Here is a 22,564-nt window from a genome sequence, read left to right as displayed (position 1 = left end):
TCATTTCTTCAAGATATCACACTCGTAATATAACATGCTTCTGACGTATTTGAGCCATTAAGACATTCATCAGGTCAATTACAAAAAGGTTGCCCAGCTGCTTCCTGTTAAGGTAAGCGGGCAGTCACATGATCAGTGTGGACAAGCAGTAGTATTACAGTAGTGCAGTATGATTAATGTAAATACTGTAGGTCAAGTTATCCAAACTTAAATGTGTTATTTGTATGATTTTACCTATTAGTCACATGGAAAGAAAATTTGTGTTTTTTAATCCAAAACATTCTTCTAGTGAAAGCATGCTACCTTCATAATCCACAATGCAACTTGACATCCTCCAGCCTAGTTAAGAATTGTGAAAAAGTTAACAATTCTACACCCTAAATTAATTACATTCTTATTAAGCCAAAAGAAACACAGGCTCAAGTGACATCACTTGAGGCATTTTATTAGACTTATGAAGACACAAAAGGGCTCTATTCCTTGTCCTACCTTGAGTTTTATAGTATATAATTGTCTCTCTGTGTGCTCTAAAGCTCTGTCAACTGACTGTGTTGTGTATCAGTGCTTTAAAAATAAAGTTAAGTTATAAAGTAGTAAGAGTTAAATGTCCAATGGTTTCTTTGGCGACTGGTTCCAGGAAGCGCCCTCTGCTCCATAAGCAATGACTAGACATTGTCTTTTCACAATGAAGCTTCATTTTGTTTTAACAAACAAACAAACAAACAATCAAAAAACAAACAAAACACGATGGTTGCTTTTATTGTCAGACAGAACTTGTGATGTTGTGGAAAACTTGATTAACATGCAATTTTAACTTTGAAAAATCAACCACTTTTGTTAGCATTTCAGAATGTCAGCTCTGACTTTCATAAAGGGACAACGTATTTCAGTTCTTATCCTCTTATATATCAAGGTCAGCACTGTTTGACGTAGATAACTATCTAAGTCAATTCCAAATGGGAACTCCTTTACGTTGAAAAATTGTGAAACTGTGAATTAAAAAAGGGAGGAAAACTATTTTTTTCTAATAACCTAGATCCAGCAAGACTTCTGAAAACATATTAAAGTTGTAACTCAATCATTTACTAAGCTCAAGAAGTAAAGGAGTAGAAATAAAAATCCAATCATTTTGGACTGGAAGATAAAAAGCTCATGCATACCTACAATGCTTTAATGAAAGGTAGTCTAAGGGTCTAAGTCATGAAGAAGAGGAAAACCTTTTTGGCTGTCTTTTCCCATCACTTCTGACAACATTTGTGGGGCTTTAGACTTTTATCAGGTAAGCTTGAACAGAACATTTGGCTAGTTTATTTCATCAAAACCCCGGACAGATGGCAGTATGGTGAGAAAATGTGAATCTGTCTCCGGTGAAACTAACAAGCTGAAGATACCGTAAATTGCTTGAGATTTTTAAAAGAGTCTTTGGTGTACAAAAAGAAGAAGAAGAAGAAGAAGAAGAAGAAGACGAGTAGTGGTTTGATGGGATGAAAGTTGTACCATGTTGTTAAGGGGCTCAGCACAAACAGAGGGGTGTTTAGGGGTGCAGGGTCGCAGGGTGAAAGTGTCTCACTCAGCCCAAATCTGAGGCCAACAAGGAGCTCACTGTCTCTCCTGCCTGCTGGCCTCAAAAACACTGGCACATTATCCACTCCTCTCTTCTCTACCTAACCTGCTATCCTCAAAATCCACCTCTCCCTTAAATATATTCTCAAAGTAATGCCTTACCTCCCAATGGAAACTGCTTATTTTTCCATTAGTCTGCTCCTCTCTAATATATTTTCTTATGGAAATCTCAATTGATTTAGGCGTAAAACTTTCGCCCTGCATTATGTTTGCGTCCAAGACCAAGCAATTGAGTTTCTTTCTTTCCAAAACAAGACACCAATAATAGTATTTTACAAAAATATTTGGAAACCTGTTTCCCTTCCACACCCGAGCAATTAAGCAAGGAATTCAAGCCCTACCCGAGCCCTCCCGATCCTGTCAAAATCCATCAGGTGTCGGCATAAATGTCAAGCTCCACCAGTCTCCTACTCATCCACCCTCTCAATCTCCCTTTCCCTACATCTCTCTCACTTTCAAAGCTCTATAAATGTCATTTCATCATGCACTTGTCTTCATTATGACTATTCCCCCCCCCCCCCCACCCCCTTACTCTTTCTCTCTCTCTCACTCTCTCTCTCTCTCTCTCTCTCTCTCTCCCCCTCATTGCCCTCCCTGGTGCTCTCACAGGGCTCAGTCTTTTTTCCTTTTCTTTCATCTCTATTCTATCATTCTGCTCCTCTCCTAGGCAATCCTGCATGAATCCTTCCTTCTGTTTTCACCGTTAAGAAACCACACAATTGGATTAGCTACATCTGTCTCTTTTTAAACCATAGCAATTAGAGATGCAAGGGAGAGAGAATTCAATACCTAAATAGCACAGAGCCTGAAATACAAAAAAAAAAAAAAAAATAGAGGAAAAAACCACACACACTGGCACAAATTAGAGCATATGCACTCAGGCATACACTTGCACATGCGCTGAGTTTGAGTAGACCTACATGCACAAATGCAAATGCAATGCAATCTATGTGTGCATAATGCTATGTAATATACAGTACGCCGAGGCACGTGTACAGGAACAGATGCACACAGTGTCTACACGGATTCAGAGAGGGTAATGAGAGTGTCTCCTTTTGAATGCTGTGAACTTGAAAATGAAGAGCAAAGGCAGAAATAAGCCGAGAAGAAGAAGAAGAATTGGAGGATGCCCAATAACATTATGAAGGACAACAATTTAGAAGATCGTTTCAGTAAAGACTTAGTACAAGTATAATAGCAAAGGTGAAAAAGGACAGAATATTGATTTTCAGTGGTGCATTACACAGGATGGTCAGGACGTCAGCGTGTGGTTGATCAACCACATAGCAACCGAGAGAGGAAGTGAATTAGCTCGGTGCACGAAAGGCTGCGTTTGGAATGAAAAACAAGTATTTTTTATACGGAAGTCTAAATAGGATTTAGCTAAAAGGAATGATAGATTTGCGTTCAAAAGGAGGGGTTAACCCGAAGACGTTATAATGTGCACACAGAGTGATGAGTCTTAGATGATTATTATTATTATTAATACAGATACAAACACAAAATTCCCCACAGAGTTTGAAAAATGGAGCACAAGAAAGGAAAGAAAAAAACCATGCATTTTAAGTACCTTCATCCCGTGGTCTGTTCATCGTAGACTCATCTTGTTTTTTTGTGAGCGGCCCTAAAGGTGAAGAAGAAGAAGAAGGAGGAAAATTCAAAAAAAGGTGGCATTTACAGAAAAACGATAGAGCAAAACACGGACAGATTCAAAGAGAAAAGTAGGCAAGAGATGAGATCTTTTAGTGGCCAAATGTTCAAAAGGATTACATTCTGTTTCCTCAAAAGATAACCCCCAAACTCATCTGTTCTAACTGCTTAGGATCTAGTCACGGACTGCCTCGTAAATGACCCCAGGGGCCACTTCTCCTCAACCCCTTCTCCCCAATCAGTCCTGACACTCTGCTACTTTGTAAAGAAAAATCAATGAGCAGAATCAAGCCATCACTCTTTTCAGTCAGGAAAAGCAAAGGAATGCCAAGACTGTGTGTGTGTGTGTATCCTGCTTGTGCTCAGGACGGTGCTGCAGTCCTCCGGCTAACAGTCCCCTGCAATATCCAGAGAGACTCTACACTGTCAAAACACACCACTGAAGACACACAAACACACACAGACAAGCACACACACTCATCCTGAAAACATGTGACAAGTACCTTCATTGAGCACAGAGAAATAAGCCTGGAATATTTTTTTTTCACAAATTTGTAAAATAGAGGCATCTGTTCTTAATAATTAGAGGGCCAGTGAAGCCTTGTGACAGGATTCCCCTCATCAAGGTCAAAGAGGGGCCCTACAATGAGCTGTAATGGCAAAGCCAGTTAAATGCTCCACAAGGCACAGCCAATAACAAGCATTCATCACAGTGACCAAGAGACGCCCCGGCACGTCAACCTCTGTAAGTCTTAACTGATAAGGATCCCATTAATTTGTTTTCTCTTGGTTTCTGTCAGTGGAGCTTTCCATCAGCCCGCAATTACCTCTGCTTTTCTTCCTCCACATCGTTCGAAGCACTGTCTACAAGCGCACGTCTTAGACACACATTAAACGTCTACATGCTACTCAAGGCATGCTAACAGTGTCCTTATCATCTATTGCTGTCCTCCTTAAACCCACCCAGCAGCACATTCCCTGCTCTCCAGCGGCGAGGCGTCACTCTCTCACATTTTAAAGAAAACTCTACGTGTGGTTGCCATGGGGTTTTATCACTCTGCCAGTGTGACGCTGACATGTCTGTTTCATCCATTCTGCAGGAAACCTCAAAAAGAAGAGACAGTGTAGACCTTTTCTCTTCTTTTTTTTTTTAAAGTCTAATGACAAAGGAGACAGAGAACATTATTGCACTCCACCATCATAATGCTGCTTTCTCACCCTCCATGAATATGGTTTCCTGCTATAAAATGTTTATCTAAAGTCTAAATGGAAAAGGATCAATGCTGAATAGATTTTCAGCATCCTTAGAGTAGCACCATGCAGGCGCCGGATCCACAGAGAACCTCCTTCCATGGAGGGAGATGGCACAGTGTTTGGTCCTGAGATACAGAGCTAACAGGTAGGCAGACCGGTAATGGATAAAAAGGAACATTAGTCTCCCGTCTTGTCAGCACTTCCCAACTACTCAGCACCACTCTAAAACCATACCTCGCCGCTTAATGGAGACTACTCTGATTTCATTCCTTTTCTAATGCCTAATAAAGACAGAACCTACACGAGAATAAAATGGGCCCGACAGATAGCCTAGTCGCATGCTTTGAAACAGGCCATCACACCTGAGACTTCATGTGGACAGAACCTGAAAATAAGTACTGGAGTGTTTAGAAAGTCAAAACATTGTTGAAAGGTAAATCACAGTTTCCTTAACACGAGATGAAAAATTAAGAGTCCAACAGGGTCTCCTCAGCCCATAAACATCTCTATGCTAAATGCTAGCAATGGCATGCTAACATGTTCACAATGGGATTTTCATTATAGATCTAACGATACTGCAAGCAAGGCTACAAGGTGTTCAATTTGAAAAGATATTAAAGGGAGAAAAGCAAATGCTTTACATATACGAAAAGAGCTTGGTCAATGACTTTTATCATTTTTCAATAGCTATTGTTCCATTGACTACAGTAATGTTTAAATCACTTTAGGACAATCTGTTACTGTAGCATTTTTTGGTTAACTTAGAGCTTGCACTTCTCTAGAGATGTTCAGCTTGGCTAGATTCTAAATATTTAGGAGTTCATTACCAAAAAAACTATATAAGGAATTTATCAGACTAAATTATTTCTTTGAAACCCATGTAGGTCAGGACTAGGACTTCTGACACTGAATTCAGACTTTTGAAGAATTATTACAATGAGTGAGACACAAATTAGGAAATAGCCAAAGGGAAAAACACTTAGGTTCAGAACATCTTTCCCATCTGTCCTGTTAGAGTAGCCTGCCGGTAAGTTGGCTGTCACATGCTGTAATGGGCCACTGGTCAGTGAAATTCATTGGCCTAAACAGCAACATTTAGCTCGGGTTGTCCCAGTACTGTGTGACCTAACGCGTATCCATCTCTCAGTCAACAGTGTTTCTGTTCGGTTCAGTGAGCTGGTGGCCAGAGCGCAAGCTGTCTCCCGTCCCTGTCCATTTCCTCAGCACAGTAAACGGGATGAAGCTGCAGTATGTCAAGTCTATGGTGGCCTGTCTGCTTGACAAGGTGTCAGACACAGCTTTGGTTCAACCCTCCTGCATGCAGGCGGCTTCCAGCACATGCAGTCCTTTCCTCACGCTCTCCATCTTTTCTACCATGCACCCCCTGCCCCCAGCTCCGTGGCTGCCTCCACTGTCCTGCCTCCTGAAATATGGTTTTTAATAAAGAGCACTGTAAATGGCTGCTCTAGCGGCAATAAAAATGAAGGATCTTAGGCCCTTGGCTGAGGAGTGTCTTGAGGAAATAGGAATGCGGTGAGACATTGCTCTGGCCACAAAGGAGAGTCAGGGAGGAAGAGTCACTGTAGGAGGGGGCGAGGGAAAGAGAACAGGCGAGTTTAAAAATGATTCCTAAATTCTCAAGAACATTTGCTTTATTGATAATACTGTACAACTTATTTGAGTTAATTTGAGTTCAAAAAGTAGCAGGCTACATAGTGGCCTGGTGAGAAAGGGCAAAAAACCTATTTGCATTCAGAACAGTGACCCCTTCTACCGCCATCTGCATAAAGATGGAGGAGAGGAGAGAGGAGACGAGGCAGGGATGATTTCAGGGAGGAGAGAGCAGAAGGGTTGAACAGATGCAGAAAGAAAAGAGAGCAATGAATTTTCTTTTGTCCAAAGAATAAAGCTGAGAACATGTTCAGTAGGAGTTTTTTCGGCTCGGAAACCGATCATATCAGACACGGGCCTGACTTAAGGTAGAAAGAGAGGGTAATAGGATAATACATAATGTACTTTTGAGATTAAATGTGTTGAAATTAAGTTTCACAGGCCAGATTTGGCTCCAAAACATTTTGATCTGGGCTGCATATGATTCTGTGCTGCCAATTCATTTTGGCCCACCTACATTCACCAAGAGTGGGGATGCAGCTGCTGGCTGCCAAACACAGCACAAGTTAGCACTGACAAGCTCCCTTTGAACATGACAGGCCTCATTCATTGGTACAGGGCTAGCAAGCTAACCTGCAGGCTAAACAGCTGTAGCGCCAGAGTCTATAGCCAACCATACAGTCTAAGAGGCTGAACATAGGCACAGTGGTGCTTTGTGCAATGGCATGTGCATCAGCATGCTAAAAGTCACTCACTGTCAGCGGTAACATTTGCTAACGTGTATTAAAGAAAGTAAATGCTTACAACCTACAACATCTGAGTTGATGGCAGTAACTATTTAGCACTGAACAGGATGTAGAAACTGCTTCAGCTGTCATTAGTTTGCAGGTTTTTGTTTTTTGAGGCATATTGGACTGCTCTTCATTTTGACCAGAAGGTAATGCTTAGTGAAAAGTAAAAAAAAAAAAAAAAAAAGACCAAAAGGGACATGGATCGCTTTAGATAAACGAATGTAAAAATATCCACAAACCACGATATCATCTGATTGTGCAGTGGTTGATTTGACTGAGGAGGTCAATGGTCATCAAAGTGATTGAGATACACAGTCGTACAGCTGGCCAATATGAATTATGGTCGTCCATTTGATCAAGGAAGTCAGAAATTCCGAGTTGCCACTCTGATACTTCATCTGGAACGTTCCCTGAAGTAGGAATCCTGAACTTCAGTAGCCCGAGTAAATATCCAACATGGCTGCTTTGAGCATCAACAGTGCATTGTAAGCTACGGTTGACTGACAACTAAGTAGTGTTTTAGTGTAATTCAATCGATCACACTGATAGTATTGTGACAATTCTATCAGGGGACATGTTGTTATGCTTCTTCTGCCAGAAAACTTGCCCATTGTGTGTTGTCATCGCCTTGTATTAGCGAACACAACAAAGGTAGTCCTTGACGCTTCATGTAGCTTGTTCAACTTGTTGCCAACTCGTAATTGAACGCAGTCAACCCGGGTTTGACGTCATTCCCAGCTCTGACATCCAACTTCTGAGGTAAATGGAATACACCATTAAAAGCAACTAAACAACTACAAGACGACACATCCGAGTTAGGATGTTGTCCCTTTTTTAAGATGCTTATGATATCTGCTTTTAAACAGCTACATTTGGTTTTTCCTGTCCAGCTCACCATCACACACTTCTACCACTTGTTTTTATGCATCTGTTTGAGACGCTGGAAAAACAAAACCTTCTGCTACTGAACATGCCACAAACTTACAAACACTTTACAGCAGACAACTTTGGCATGGATTCACATGATTCAAATTTGGCAAATTTCCGACAACTGAAGAGAAAGTTTTGTTGGAACAAACTTTTACTGGCCCTGATGCTGCCATTTTTAATTAAAATTTCAACCTTACCTGAAGAAAAAAGTTGCATTGGGATGGAAGTTTCTCAGAAACGTTTCATCTTTAAACACAGCCCTTGACCATGAATCTGTTTCTACTGATTGAAGAAAAAAAAAAAGGGTTTATTATGAAGCACTTGGTATGAAGTGTGGTGAAAGGATATTACCAACGTATTAGGAACTTAACCTCTGGGGATTATCAATGAATTTTCAAAAATTGGTGTTAAATCATTTAACAGTTGCTGAGATATTTCACAAAGGAAGTTCTCATGCACATGTCTGGCGCTAACCTTGAATGTCTATTAAAGTTGCAGGGATGTTTCAGTCTGGACATTACCATCCTGAGAGATGTTTGCTAGTTTTGCTAAAACATAAAGCTGTGCTGAAGGCAGACTATTTAAAGACACATTGGGGACAAAATACTTAAAATGTTTCACACTGTGCTGACAGTTCAAGATATTTGAAAAGACAGCCAGTCTTATATCAAACAAGGGGACAGTGTTGATTCTGACTTCGATATTTTGTGTGTCATCTTTAAGCTTAAAATGTGCTTATAAATGAGTAGAAGACACTCTCACAGTTCTGATTGTGTCTGGTACCTCATATAACAATACTTTAAGGAGCCTTTCTCCTGAACTCTAACTTCCTTGTTCATTTAGTCATGCACATTGAACGACATAACAAAATACTTAAAATTTGGAACAAAGTTTACAAGGCTTGAAGCTGGTACTTCTTACATATTCACAAGTCTAACATCATGTAAAATATTTGCAGGACTGTGACAGCAGTTACAAGCTAAAATGTAGTGTGTGTGTTTGATTTCAGGGGCACTTTACTCTCTTTCAGTCTCGAGTTCTCTCTCACACACAAGGCAAAACACGTCCTTGGGGACGGCATCAGCCTTGTGTAAGCAGTGACCCTTGACAATAAGTGACAGATTCTGACAAGCAGACAGGGCTACATGTAAAATCAGTCTCACTCATTTGCACACCTTCTCCTTTGGGAATGACACAGGAGACTGTACGTCCTGTCTGTGAGAATGTGATATATGTGTACAACACTGCGTGCATACTGTAACCAGAGAGCGTAGTCGACTCGCGTTAGTACACATTCCTTTCTTTTTAGGGCGGTTTAATTTATTTGACTTTTTTTGTTCCCTTATCTCTTGTTCAAAGCATCTCTGGTGCTCTGATTTTAATTCATACTACAATAACATTTGATATTTTCCCACAGCAATTAATCTGTCTCCATCTTTTTGTTGGCCCATGGAGGAACAATAAGCAACGATTCTCCTCACTGACACAGTCTAACTAAGTAGGTTATGCTTTCAGCTTCAGAGTTAAAATACAACAATGACTTTGTTAAGAAGCAGCCCTAATGCATAAACATGTGTTTTCTTGTGTACTCTCAGGTAACTCTCAGGTGAGCCCATTAATCGTAGACTTTTTAACATTTAATCATTAACCTTGCTCACTATCATCAGCAGCATATGCTTTGGCTCCAAACTTACACTTTGATCCTGTCTTTTTTACCTGCCCATCTGCTTTCTCAAAAGCTTTCAACTGGATCATTAATGCAAGAAGTAAACCCAGGCAACCCATGAAGAGCTGCAGGTTTAGCTTCATAGTGATCTTCTATTTTTGACTAATTTTACCTCAGGCGGAGGGCCAAAGAATACTCTCTATACAGTTATATTTGCTGTTTTTTTGTCAGTAACTACAGTGCCACATCCATGCAATGCAGTCCATGTAACCAGTGTGTGAATCTTCTTAATTTAGTCACATGTCAACATGACCAAAAGCTAAATTACTACTTTTCTTTGTTGATCCAAAACGCAGCCTGGTTGAGACAGTTTGTAAGTAGGGTCAGGACAAAATATCCATACGGTGAATTTATCATCATCCTAAATACAATTATTCTATCACTGGTGCCATATAGCGATACTTTAGTTTTAAAAAAACAAGCTATGAGTTTCCCCTGCCAATTTGTTTCACCAATTCACTACTTCAGGACTCCTTACTGTGGAGCTTATGACATAAATGAGGCAAATTGAATGGAAGTTAATTGGCTGAAAAGGAAGTAACAGCAGATAAAAGAAGAAGAAAAGACAGTGGGATACTGTTGGATATCGCTGAAAAGAAGCTAAGAGACGAAGCATGACAGGAGGTGAAACTAGCATCAAATTACAGTGAACAACTACACTATTCTGCACTCTCCTACCTTTTTAGAGGAATTTTGTACTTTGCAGTTAATCAGAGATTGTGGTGGTGTATCATCATATAATTGTCCTGCGATGGATTAATTATCGCAGAAGAGCCGTATCATTTTGGGTATCATATGTTATTGTGAGTTACCTATGATTCTCAGCACTATTGTAGCTAAAATAAAGTCAGTTCGTCACAAGAGGGTTCATCCGTTTGTTCAACAATAATGCAATATCAGAAAAGGTGAATGTCATTTCTTACTGAAATAATAAAAATAGTGCAGGTTAGTTGAGTATATTTGTTGGCAATAAAATGTATGCAATGACATTTTTAATATACTCTAAAACAAAAAGAAAAAGCTAGTCCAACAGCTAATGTGCTAATCTACTAGCATGATTTTTTGCTAACAGTTTTGAGCAGCACTTTCTCAGATATTTGACATTTCTGTAGAAATGTTGTACAAAGTTATTAGAAGTCATGAGCTAGGGAGGGCAAGACCAGCTGAATATTAAACTATAAAATAAAAATAGGCGGCCAATTTATACGAAAGGGATTCTTTAATGTAGCAGTGGATGGATGCTGGTTGCAGTATTTTTTTTGTTTTTCCAATGGAATTATTTACATGGATACATTTTTGCTTAATTTACGTTCAGATAAATATTTGAACAGATTTCCATCCAGGGCAGTTTATATGCAGTTCTTATCTAATGTTTAAAGGTCTTTACAGTAGAAATCACAAGTCAGCAACTCTCTTGAAAAAACATGACTTCATGACTGGCACAATCACTGAATTAATAAGCAGTGAAACAGTCCACTGATTGTTGCAGTCATGTCACCATCTGCCTTGTTAGCTACTTACTGTATAGGCTTTCTATACAACACTTCTGTTTTGTCACATTAAACTATGACAATCAGTATTTTAAGATATAATGTTAATGCTTGGTTTAAACATGTCAGGACAAAAGGTAGCACGTGTCTATGCAGCTAATTGGTACAAAATCTGCTTAAATTTAAAATGAATTGAATGAGAGCAATACAGTACGTGTAGGAGATTAAGCATAAGAAAGATTGTCTCTGTGACTTTGCCGCAGTATGTATATCCAGAAAATTATTAGACTCTTTAACAAATAATCATTAAGACTGACATTAATACAAGCCCAGGAGATTAACACAGAATATATTCCTCAGTAATCTCCTGGGCGTCTTTTTGCTCACCATAAGGGCTCTTCTTCTACTGGATATAATTGAGTCAAACTGGTACTGCAGAAGTGACAATACATGAAATTGATAAAAAAAAAAGTACCAAATGTTAATAAAGTGTTTTATCCAACATAGAGGCTAATTTAGTATTTTACTCTTACTGTATGTTGACATTTCTCTGGGCCGTTAAGTCCATCTCTTCCTATGTTTAGTATAAAAGGTGCGTCTAACTCACCATCTTCAGTAGGTATGTAGATGTTGAGGTAAAGGCAGTCTTCGCTCTGGTTCTGGACATAAGTCGCTGCCGCATCCAGGTTGTCTGTGAACCACACGGGTAGCATGATCTCAGGTAAAACCCCGTGCACATTCTGGGGACACACTGGGGCAAACTGGGTGGCGTTGCGGATCTCTTGCCAGGATCCTGGAGCCTCAGGAGGCTGGAAGCGACGCTCCCCGATAGGTGCAGTGGCATATGGCACACCTAAGAACTGTTCCACAGGACCCAGGATCTCATTGTTCAGCTCCTTTCTGATCCCACGGACTTTCCCGTAGCCTGTGGATACTATGGGGTGCTTCAGGTCGACTCGTTGACATGTGGAAAGAGTGAGGTGTAAAACCAGTCCCAGTAGCCACAGCAGACAGTGATTGGCGACCTGCTGTGATGTATAATGACGCTTTCCACCATAGCCCTGGTGGCTGGCAGCATTGAGAGGAAAAAACAACATGTCCAAAATAAAAGCTCTCTTAGTCATTTCACTTCAGGAGTGGTGTAGAGAGGGACCACAAACTCAGAGGTTTACTGGGGATAACGAAGGAAAAAAGAGGATTTGTGGATGGGGACAGGTTAACAGTTCTCCTATAGTGACATGGTGAGGCAATTGGACAGGTAGCATTCTCAGGTAGACACTGTGGTCTCATCCGTCTTCCTCTTTGGATCTCCTGATGGGTCCAGAGCTGCAGTCAGGAAGCCAATTACACCTGAAAGACACACAAAAGTAGCAGGGTTTCAGTCAGTGTGTGTGTGTGTGTGAACAGGTGTGCTCTTTAAGACCCGTCAGTGTGTTAAAAAAGGCACAAGAGGACAACATGATTTTACCAAAGATGAAGTGTCTGCTCAGTAAAAAAGGAAGTGATAATGATACTTGACTGCAGAAGTCTCCTTTGTGGAACGTTCAAATTATCCCCAGGCTAAATCTAGGTAATCTGTCGACTACAACAGACACCAAGAGTTATATCTGTAATATGATTTGATTAAGTGCTCTTCTACATAATTGATTTAACCTGGCAATATTGATGTCAGTGAGAATGTAACCTCCTAGGATGAAGTTCACTTAAATCTAATTCTGTTGTGTCACAGTACCGCTAATGCAACAGAACTAGTAGTTCATCTGCATGGACCCCGACGGTGCAGACTCCATCCATGGAGTAGCAGTGAACAAACAAAGCATCATGTCTCAACCTTTGAGTGAACACTGCTGTGTGTCCTCAGGGCTAACTCATTTGTTGTTGTTTTCTGTTGTGCAGTCTTGCATCTTATTTTTTAAATGTTTATAACGTATAATTCCAATGCTATCTCTACGCTTAAAGACAGGTAAACTTGCCATGCTCACAGTTGGCTCTATAGCAATGTGAGTTTAGGCCGACCAGTTGACTGAAATGTTGCCGATGCTAATAAGCTCCAACTAACCCATGCTATGCTATAGGTTTTCTTGCTGATAAGCTAATAATTTCAGAATGCTAACATGCTAATTTAAGATGGTGAATACGTTGAACTACATCATTATTTTTATTGTGAGCACTTTAGCATGCTGATGTTAGCATTTAGCTTAAAGCACATCTGTGTCTCCACAGAGCTATGAGCATTGTATAGAGACTCTTGGTTGAATGCATTCTGAATCATGACACATTAATTGAGTAACTTCTTGTTAGCCTGGCAGGCTATACCCTTTGTGTCATTAAGGATCTTTTCAAATGGTGTCTTATCAAAATTGTGTTTACTGAGAGAAAGACATAAATATATGGGATTTTGAATGATCAGAAGTAAAATAAAGAAGGTTACTAGTGCCCATGATATTCTGTTTTGTAGCAAAAACCTTTATTTGCACTCCAAAGGAACACTTTTTAATGACCATGTTGTATTGTGGCTGCTGCTCTCTATTCCTCGCTCAGGTAGTTACAGCTCTTTGCAGAGTAACAACACTTGTCTTGAAATCAACTTGAATCCACAGAGAACACACAATAAATCAAAGCCTCTTCACACATTAATCTGAGGATTGAACAAGAAAAACCCTGATGGCCCTGCGCCCCTTTCAGCCATCTACACTGTGTCAGAGCTAGCTTTTCCCTCTCAACTCAGTTCAGGTTGGGTCTTGCTTCCACATCATTACAGATGAATGGGCAGTGCTTATCTCACTCCGGCTTTGGGAGACAGAGCCGTTTAGGTGTGATAAAGGCTTTATGTGGCTGTAACTGTTGGTTGAATGCCACCTCATCCCTCGCACCTCTACCCTGCAATATCCACACTCCACTTAAAGACTGCAGACACAAGAAATGACAGGAAATGTAGCAAAAAGATGGCATGCAGCATTGCCGGATGTTCAGAGTAAGTGATGTGAGTGCTCCTCTGCTTCATAAGGATAAAACAAGAACAAGTTGTCTGGAAAAATACTCAGTTCATTAAAGCCCTCGGAGTGAGTCCATCTTAAGACGCTTTGTGAGGAGGAGGTGAGAAGTGTAAGGACACCCTGAGTCCTCATCAAACAAAAGTTAGTGTGCATGCATAGTCTAGCTGAAAATACAATTTAAGATTAATGAGAATTATACACAGTGCATGATTCTTGTTGCCCTGATGAGCTGTTGTAAATGACTCATTGTGAGGGGGTGAAGATTTTTTGATCTAGAGAAGCCACATCATTTTATTTATTTATTTATACAACAAAGTAGACTTAAAGGCAGGGTTGGTCATTTAAAAAAAAACTAGCATGATTTTGAAGGTAGCATTCCCTCAGTGCTCTGTCTGCACCCACCCCCTCCCCTCTGTGCTCCCTCAAAAGCCACGCCCCTCAGTTACATGCACAAGCGCCGTTGGTACAGAAGCGGACCTCAGCTCATCGCTTTGAGTGTGGACTCGTGCATGTATGGGGTCGATAACGAGCAGGGAGACAGGGAGGCTGTGATTGGTTCATCAGATTGGCACCTCGTGGCAGACATTGGTCAAAGTTTTTACAGGCTTACAAACTGCTACAGATGACGGATTTTCTTTGTTCCTTCTTTCTGAGTTATTAATGTCTGTCAGGACCTAAAGACATTCAACCAAAATCTTAAAAAGTGTATCTGGAGAAAATTAACCTTTAAGCCTTTAAAGGAATAGTTTGATATTTTAAACAGGGTTATGTCTTTCCTGCTGAGATTTAAAGGGAGTATGGTGATACAAAACATGATGCATTTATGCTAAAGATTCAAAAACAGCAAGCTTAGCTTAGCATAGCATAAAAACCAAAACCATGGGTAAACGTCTGGCCTGGCTCCATGGCACTATTTGAAAAAAGTATCTGCTTTTGTTTAATTCTAACTGAAGTTAACTGATTATTTAAAGGAAGTTTGGTGTGGTACTGATCGTTGGCTGGGGTTGTCACCAACGTGAGAAGGCGGGGCAACCAACCAAGTCCATGTCTGTAGCCGAGGAGAGTCCAACCCGAAAAACTCTTTTAAACTTCAGACTGTCTTCTGTGTCCTCAGTCTACACGTTTATCTGATTAATCAAACAACATATAAAGCTTGAAAAAGTGAGCTTTGCATGCAAGCAGGTTTGCAAGATGTTTCCCCCAATCATCTGTCTTTATTCTAAGGTAAGCTAGCGAGCAGCTGGCTGTGGGTTCATAGGCTATTTGCATGACAAATATGGGAGTTATACGACTTCCGAGCTTCAAATTAAATACCATTAATAATAAAAATAAAAGGCATGTATGAAAAGTTGGTAAGCTCCCAAAGAAGACAATATAATTCAGACACAACATAAATGTTGAAAGTGAATCCCAATCGACCTATATGGCTTTTGTTTTAATTGCCATCAGCTACTAAATCCTCTTTTTTCCCATCAATTCTATTAAGGCTGTGGTTCCAAACACTGTTAGAATGATATAACACAGATCTGCTGTCACTGCTCACTGCTTACATTTCAATAGTTACATTCTCATGTTGATTTTAAAGCAGCCAGCGGTGCCTTTATTCTGCCTGTAAATGTGACTGAACACAACACAAAGGTCAGAGCACCTTCAGTAGGCACAGCATTTAGTAGTTCATTTCCTGGGATGCACACAATCCTTGCCGACTTGGATACTATAGGTGTGATTTAAGTGTCTGCAGCCTGTCAGATTGTGCTCTGCAATGCTTGCCTGACTGCATGTACAAGCACTGATGTTCACACACATGCATAAAACCCAGTGAGGCATCAGATGTTGCATGTGAGTAAAGATACGACGATTTGTACTCAATTTGTTCTCGACCTCTCACATGTGACTTATAAACGGTAGTAACCTAACATCCCTAACATCTGTTCACAGCAACCATCCGTGGCTGAGTACACATGGAGCATGTATCTTCTCACATAAAAAGGATACACTCGTGCACAAATCACCACGCTGATTCCACCTGCTCTCTATCGTCTTCTATATAAAATGCAGACCTGTCAGCTCGAGCTGTTTTAGACGGTTATGTCTCTGAGTTGTATGGGTATTTTTTAAAAACTGGTACGGTCAGGGTAGTTTGAGAAAACTTTTGCAGAATGGTGGTGTTGGGGAAAATGCCCGCCCTGGGATTTTCTATTGCATTGTCTTCGCTTTGACTGTTAAAAAATACATGCACTACTTCAGCTGTCAAGACGCTCTCCTCTGCTAGTCAACATCTGGAGATGACAAGAGGCTTAGCAAGTCAGAAACAGCGTGCTGAGTTTTTCACTCATCTTGAGCATCTGCTAAGTTCTGTTAAAGTGCTTAGAAAGAAAGGACCATTTAATTAAAAATAAAACAAAGCTCTAAAGGTTTTTGTTGTATTCTTCTGCAACAAAGTAGACTTTCTTTATCAGTTTTTGTCTCCATGCATTGTCGTTTTTTAAGCAAGATAATTTTGAAAACGACATTGGCATTTAGAGTTATTAAGCATTGTCATTAAGGGCAACTCTCACCTTTTTTTTTTTTATAACCGTGGATACATTTTCTGTTTATCTCTTTCACTGAACCAGCATCTGTCCAAGGTATGCTGGCCTTACAACAAACAACTTTTCCAATGATTTCAACGTCACAGAGAAATTTCAAGTCAGAATAAAATCACAAGAGTTTGGCTAGAGCTGGGACAAGCTTCTGTGATCTCGGGTCATTTGGTTTAAGGTGGTCATAAAACTCAATCCAAGCTGTTTTAAGCAGTCTTTTTCTCGCCTTGGTGTTAAAATCAAATCAAACATGACAGGCACCTGAGAGCGGAAGTTGGCTGTGCAGGCGGTATCCTGTTGGTTGTATGTTTAATATTTTGAAGGTATTTAGTCTGGTTTTAGGCAATTTGTGTTGTTCAATGATGTGACCACTGTCAACAACCAAAATGACCTGGAGGCAAAATGGACCAAATCCAGAGAATAATAATGATTGAGTTCTTATACATGGTCAGAACCGGGGATGTCATCAGGGATCTCGAGGGATGAAATCCCAGATGAGGACCAAAGATTTCCCAGGTGAGTATGCTACAGTATGGCTAGCTAACTAGCTAGCTATAGCATACTCACAGAAAGCAAAAGCAAAAGCAAAAGCCACAGCAATTTCTGTCCACCTTTTTATCCTTGTCCACTCTATCAGGGTACAAGGAAGAGGGCACTTGAAAAGGCAATCTTATGCTCTTCTTAGCTCCACCAGGTTCTCCTCCTTTTCCACAGTCTAGGAGAGCTGCATGTTCCTTTGCTTGTGCTTTTAATAGAAATCAGAAAAATGTTGATTTGATACATTTGAATTACAATTTAAAACTAAACGAGTCAAGATGCCACAGTCATGGCAATGGTTGCTCAATGAGATGTAAAATAGTCTGTAAAGATGTGGACAGTATAGAGATTTAGAAGACTGAGGCTGTGTTACTTCTATCAGGTATGGTAAGAAAGACTCCTGCTGTTTAATTGAAAGAGCTGTTTAGAAGCCTTAATGTTCCCTTAAAACTTTAATGAACTGGGCAAGATGAATAAGTTCTCCTGTTGATGAAGCGAGAGGCGAACAGAAGAAGTGAGGCTAAGATTAGACTTGTGAGGCTGCATATGTAGGCCTCATACTTTTTTCACACTAGACATAGAAGCCATCCAGAGTGCGCTCGATTGCCTCCATGTGCAGTCTGCCAGGGTGCACTGGGTGATAAAGGAATAGGCGATGAGGGAAGAAATGGCTACTACTCTGGGAAGTGCTGCATGATATCTGAATTCAAGAGCCAGCGATAGAAAAGTCGGCTTCTCCTTTTTGTTATGAGTAATAACAGTATGAGGAAAAGGATCTGACAGTCCTTCAGTACTTGGAAAATTAATTTGTGAAACGTCTTTACAGACAGGGCAGTTTCAGCCTTTTCTAATTAGGATCACGGCTGATTTTTCTGCATTTACTCCCCAACAAGTCACCTCAAATAAAAGCCATTTTGTGCTGTCATAACAAGCTACTTCTGTCAACTTTTTTATAATAATATGGCGAACAGTTCAACTGTTTTACAAAAGTGCCTTTTCTATTTTCTACCATATGACACTTCACATAACGAAGACTGAAGCCCTCGAAGACAAGGGGAGAGCAGCAGAGAGAGATTCTACAGACTTTATGTCAATCGAGCTTTAAACCATATTAGGATTATTGTAATAGGATCACTGGAACATCAGACGAGAAACATATTTATCTTGTGGTTAAAGCTTTATCTTCATGTAGCTGATAAGACTTTGACTTAATATTCAGACAGGTTGATGAGAAATTCTAGTCTAAACTAGCCATGAGGGAACGTTTAAAGATCCCCATGACAGAAACATGATGTATGTTTTGTTCTTCTTCATAGCAACAAATGTTGTTTTTAGAGCTTAATATTAGCTTCAGTAAATGAGTGTTTGGACTTGAGTATCCCGGTTTTTTAATGTATACGGCACGTATACACCTTGACGACTACCTGTGCAGCCGTGGCCTCAGCCAAGTGATGTATCAGCGAAACAAACGTGGCAATGAGAGCGTCTTCTTTGTGGAGCAACAAAAGCATTGAGTTTTGTCTTTCGGTTGTGAAAAACTTAAATATAATTGAAAGTTTAGATGGTAAAAAACATAGACATTTTTTTTTTTTTAAAGATTTATTTTTGGGCTTTTGTGCTTTTATTTGAGAGATAGGACAGTGGGTAAAGTCAGAAATCAGGGAGAGAGCGAGTGGGGAACGACATGCAGGAAAGGAGCTACAGGTTGGATTTGAACCTTGGCCGCCTGCTTGGAAGACTAACCACTGCGCCACCAGCGCCCCAAAACATTTTGACCTATTCCAGTCTGTGGTGAGCAGGCTACAGGACGCCAGTTTCCCAACACGTATGGTGTAGCAAGACAGGCACCTGCACGAATAATCTGAAACCAGAATACTAGCATTTATCATGTATACAGGGATATGATTTAACCAAGTTTCTATCTGTGTTCTTACTAACGTCACATCCTGGATTAATCAAACCTGGACAAGGCTCATAACCTGGATTCTCAAGTCCATGTAAACACACTCAATATCTTAGGTCAGGTTGTCACTCAGCATTGAAATGTTCAGTTTGTTGATCTGGATTGATTTGGTGGATTTATTTGTTGGTCAAAATCATCAGCTTTTATGGACTAATCGCTGAAATAAGGATATTGTTGTATAGGTTTAATGTATTTTGTGAATTTACCTCCTAAAGTCATCATCAGTCTGATAAATCCCGTATCTGTCTGGACATTACTTTTGACTACGGCCCAGCAGTGACGTGGAAAACATTACCAACGTTCAGAAAATCCCTGGTTGTATTAAGAAAGTTTGAAAAAGAAAATACATCTGTAAAAAAGTAAATACATTCAAAAATATGCAGCTTAAATAAAGTAATGTTAGAACTAGACAACAACTTAACTGAGCAGTGAGCACAGACATTTATTTTAATAATCACAGTTCAGAACGTTTAGACAGATGGCTAGCTAGCATTAGCTCGACTGCAGTTAATAATATACTGAATTAAGCTAAATTTAGTTATGTCCTGCAACTTCAACTCTCATAATCCCATTATGTTCCACAATACAAACTGATTGTGCATATCAGGGCGAAAAGCCCAATGTCCCTTTAATACATGCATCTATTTGATGCTTTGGTGTAACGCCAGGAAAATCTAGCTTTGTTCATAGGAGGAGCACCTATATAACAAACTATGATGCAGATTGAAGATCATTTTTAAGATCAGATCATCTAAACTCCCTTATAAATATATATATATATATGCTATCTTAGTGTAGCGAAAGAAAACCATGTTTTCTGGATTCCTGATTCATCAAAACCACAGACTATAAATATTAATGGACGAAGCCTGAGTGTCGTCAGCCATCTGTTAGGGCAGGGGGGCTCCGGAGGCTCATCGGCAGCAGCGGCCATGCTGGAAATCATTTCTTAATCTAACTTTCTGTCAAACTAACGACAGGCTTAGAGCCAAAACTGAGGCGGGTTTTAAGCCTCTTGACGAACCGTTACATCGCGTCCACCTGTCAATCATGCCAGCTACGAGATAACACATATCATTTTCAAAATCAAAACAAACAGTGTGTGCCAGTGATGACAGACCTATTTCGTTTTTTGTACCAGGCTGTAAACTTGTTTGTTTCTGCTGTAAAAACTTATTTTTTGCCTGTTGTGTAAATGTGACTTCCGGTGTTCCTGGAGCCCGCCTCATGCGGACACTCGACAAACTACAGGATTTTGCACTTTCGCATTGGCTTCATTTTTCAAGACCGGAGGTCACCGCTTGATCAAACTCCACAATCCCCTCAACAGCAGATGTAGGCCTGTGTGCACCCTCAAACGCCCACAACCCCCTTTCTCTTCCTGTCTGGATGGGAAGAGATAAACATCAACTCTCTGGTTTAAATCTTATTGGGATTACCTTGATGGTCTTCAGAGAAACAATGGATCCTTGTTTATATTTTTTCTTTTCTTTTATAAATGTTGTTAACTCAAGAAAGAGACCTGTCAGCCTCAATGCCTCTATCTTGAAGACAAACTGGATTTCTTATCTGCACAGACCCATTAACACCCAGACACTTGCTTGCAGAGACTGCTTTCACTCACACCACGGGAATGAAGCTTCAAAGGGCTCAGAGACCTGAAAAATACCTAAAGCTCAAATGCCTTGGTTTCAGACAAATATACCACCACCATTAAAACATATATCTCATGATGTTACGATTCAAATGATACGTTTTTTTGGAAACGGTGCAATGTAGAATCAAGGAATTCTCCTTGATTTTAATAGAGGAGGCATTCATTTGGATTTCATCTACGGAGCAAGCTTGCCCCTTTGGGCCACAGTGTTCAACAGCTTATATGAATTAAAAAATGTAATTTATAGAATTGTTTTGTGTAATAAGATGATTCCCTTTATATTTGGAATAAGAGACGCATGTTTATTTTACTATTACTTTAACTTGTATGCCACACGTGGTGTTGTTTTTTTGGTTTAATCGATATCTAAACCAGTCTGAGGATGGAATGTTATCCTTTTAATGCACAACTGTGTTGATGCAATATGTGATGATCTGCCTATATAATGTTCTGCTTCTCATTATCAATTGTTTCTGCAAAAGTTTTGAACCCAGGGTTCATTTCAAACAGTCCAGGTGTGAATGCAACTTTAGTGTTTATTAAACATATCTTCACACAATGAAGAATACATTCATTTGAATGCTTTTATAAATATAATAAATCACATTGCACTTTTCTAGCCCTGCAGAGTTTCTAAAGTTTCTTTACACATGTAGCCTTTGTATAGCTGATGTGTAATTTAGAATACATTTTATAGGAGATGAGGGAAGAAATGGTCATAAAACACATTGGCACAGAGCCAGAAATCAGCATGAGCCAGCAGAAAAGAAGTGAGGAGAAGGGTGTTGCTCGTTATGTTAGATCCTTTGTCGTTATGTTTGTCTTTTGTCTCGATATCTGCGCGCAGGAATTATTTCGTCTTCAAGTTTTTTTCTAAAGTTCCAACCGCTTATTTTATCTCGGTGTAAACCATTCGCCTGTTATTTTACCCTTTAATTGACTTTCTGAATGAAGGCAGATTGTTTATGGTAAGTTATTTTTGTAAGCTCCAAGGCCCAACAGAGCCTTCTTCTATCAGCCTCGACGCAGCAAATCTGAACATAATTTAATAATTTTTTCTCTTACGGGCAGCTCAGAGACAGCCTGACTCCAGACTTTCCACCTTGTCCACCACAGTGGACATTGGGTTAGAAAATCGACCCTTTCAAAGTGCCTTTCAGATAGGACGCGATGGGTGCTGCGTCGGGTCCATTGATTGTCTATTGTGTTGCTCTGTGCAAGAGAATATCTCCTCGCCCCCTGAGTTAAGCACAGCGCAGGGTCGTGCTCGCCGTACATTTGCTGCCTGAGCGCAGCGCTCAATGACGTCACCTCCCCGCGTCCAATAGGAGGGTACCTCAGATCACAACAAACAGTGTCTCACTTTCCTGAGCTCTAGTTTAAAGACCTACCGGGACATTGGCAAGAAAGCTCTTGTTTGGAGGGATATGTCCAACAGTTTGTAATAAATATTCTCCTCAGATCAGGTACTTTGTTGGTGTCTATGACGGAGAAATTTCTGACTTTGACATGATTGCTCATTTATTCTTTGATTTTATGTTTTAAGCTTAGTTTTTAAACTAAGTAAGTACATAATATATTATAATCTGTTGATGACAGAACATCGACTGGTGCACCACTTGTTAAAACTAGGAACAATTATGAAACATAACTTATTTTTGCCACTCATAGCTACACTTTATCGTATTGTTTTTATAATCTTCCATACAGCAGCCTGCAGCCACAACGCCAACAGTATACAAATACCAAGCTCA

General features: G+C 40.0%; 1 protein-coding gene across 2 annotated transcripts in view; it reads right to left on the bottom strand.

The window, feature by feature from the left end:
* The window catches only part of nlgn2b (neuroligin 2b), a 74,967-nt gene that overhangs the window by 31,826 nt on the left and 20,577 nt on the right, over window positions 1-22,564 (bottom strand). For both annotated transcript variants that reach the window (XM_061055635.1, XM_061055634.1), the window contains exons 2-3: window positions 11,683-12,425; window positions 3,194-3,247 (exon numbers count right to left, since the gene is read on the bottom strand). In XM_061055635.1, coding sequence (XP_060911618.1) covers window positions 3,194-3,247; window positions 11,683-12,199 — 571 coding nt within the window. In that variant the 5' untranslated portion in view covers window positions 12,200-12,425. The remainder of the gene's footprint in view (window positions 1-3,193; window positions 3,248-11,682; window positions 12,426-22,564) is intronic.

Source organism: Labrus mixtus, chromosome 14, assembly GCF_963584025.1.
Source record: "Labrus mixtus chromosome 14, fLabMix1.1, whole genome shotgun sequence".
Classification (NCBI taxonomy): domain Eukaryota; kingdom Metazoa; phylum Chordata; class Actinopteri; order Labriformes; family Labridae; genus Labrus; species Labrus mixtus.
This window is presented reverse-complemented; position numbering and strand designations above follow the sequence as displayed.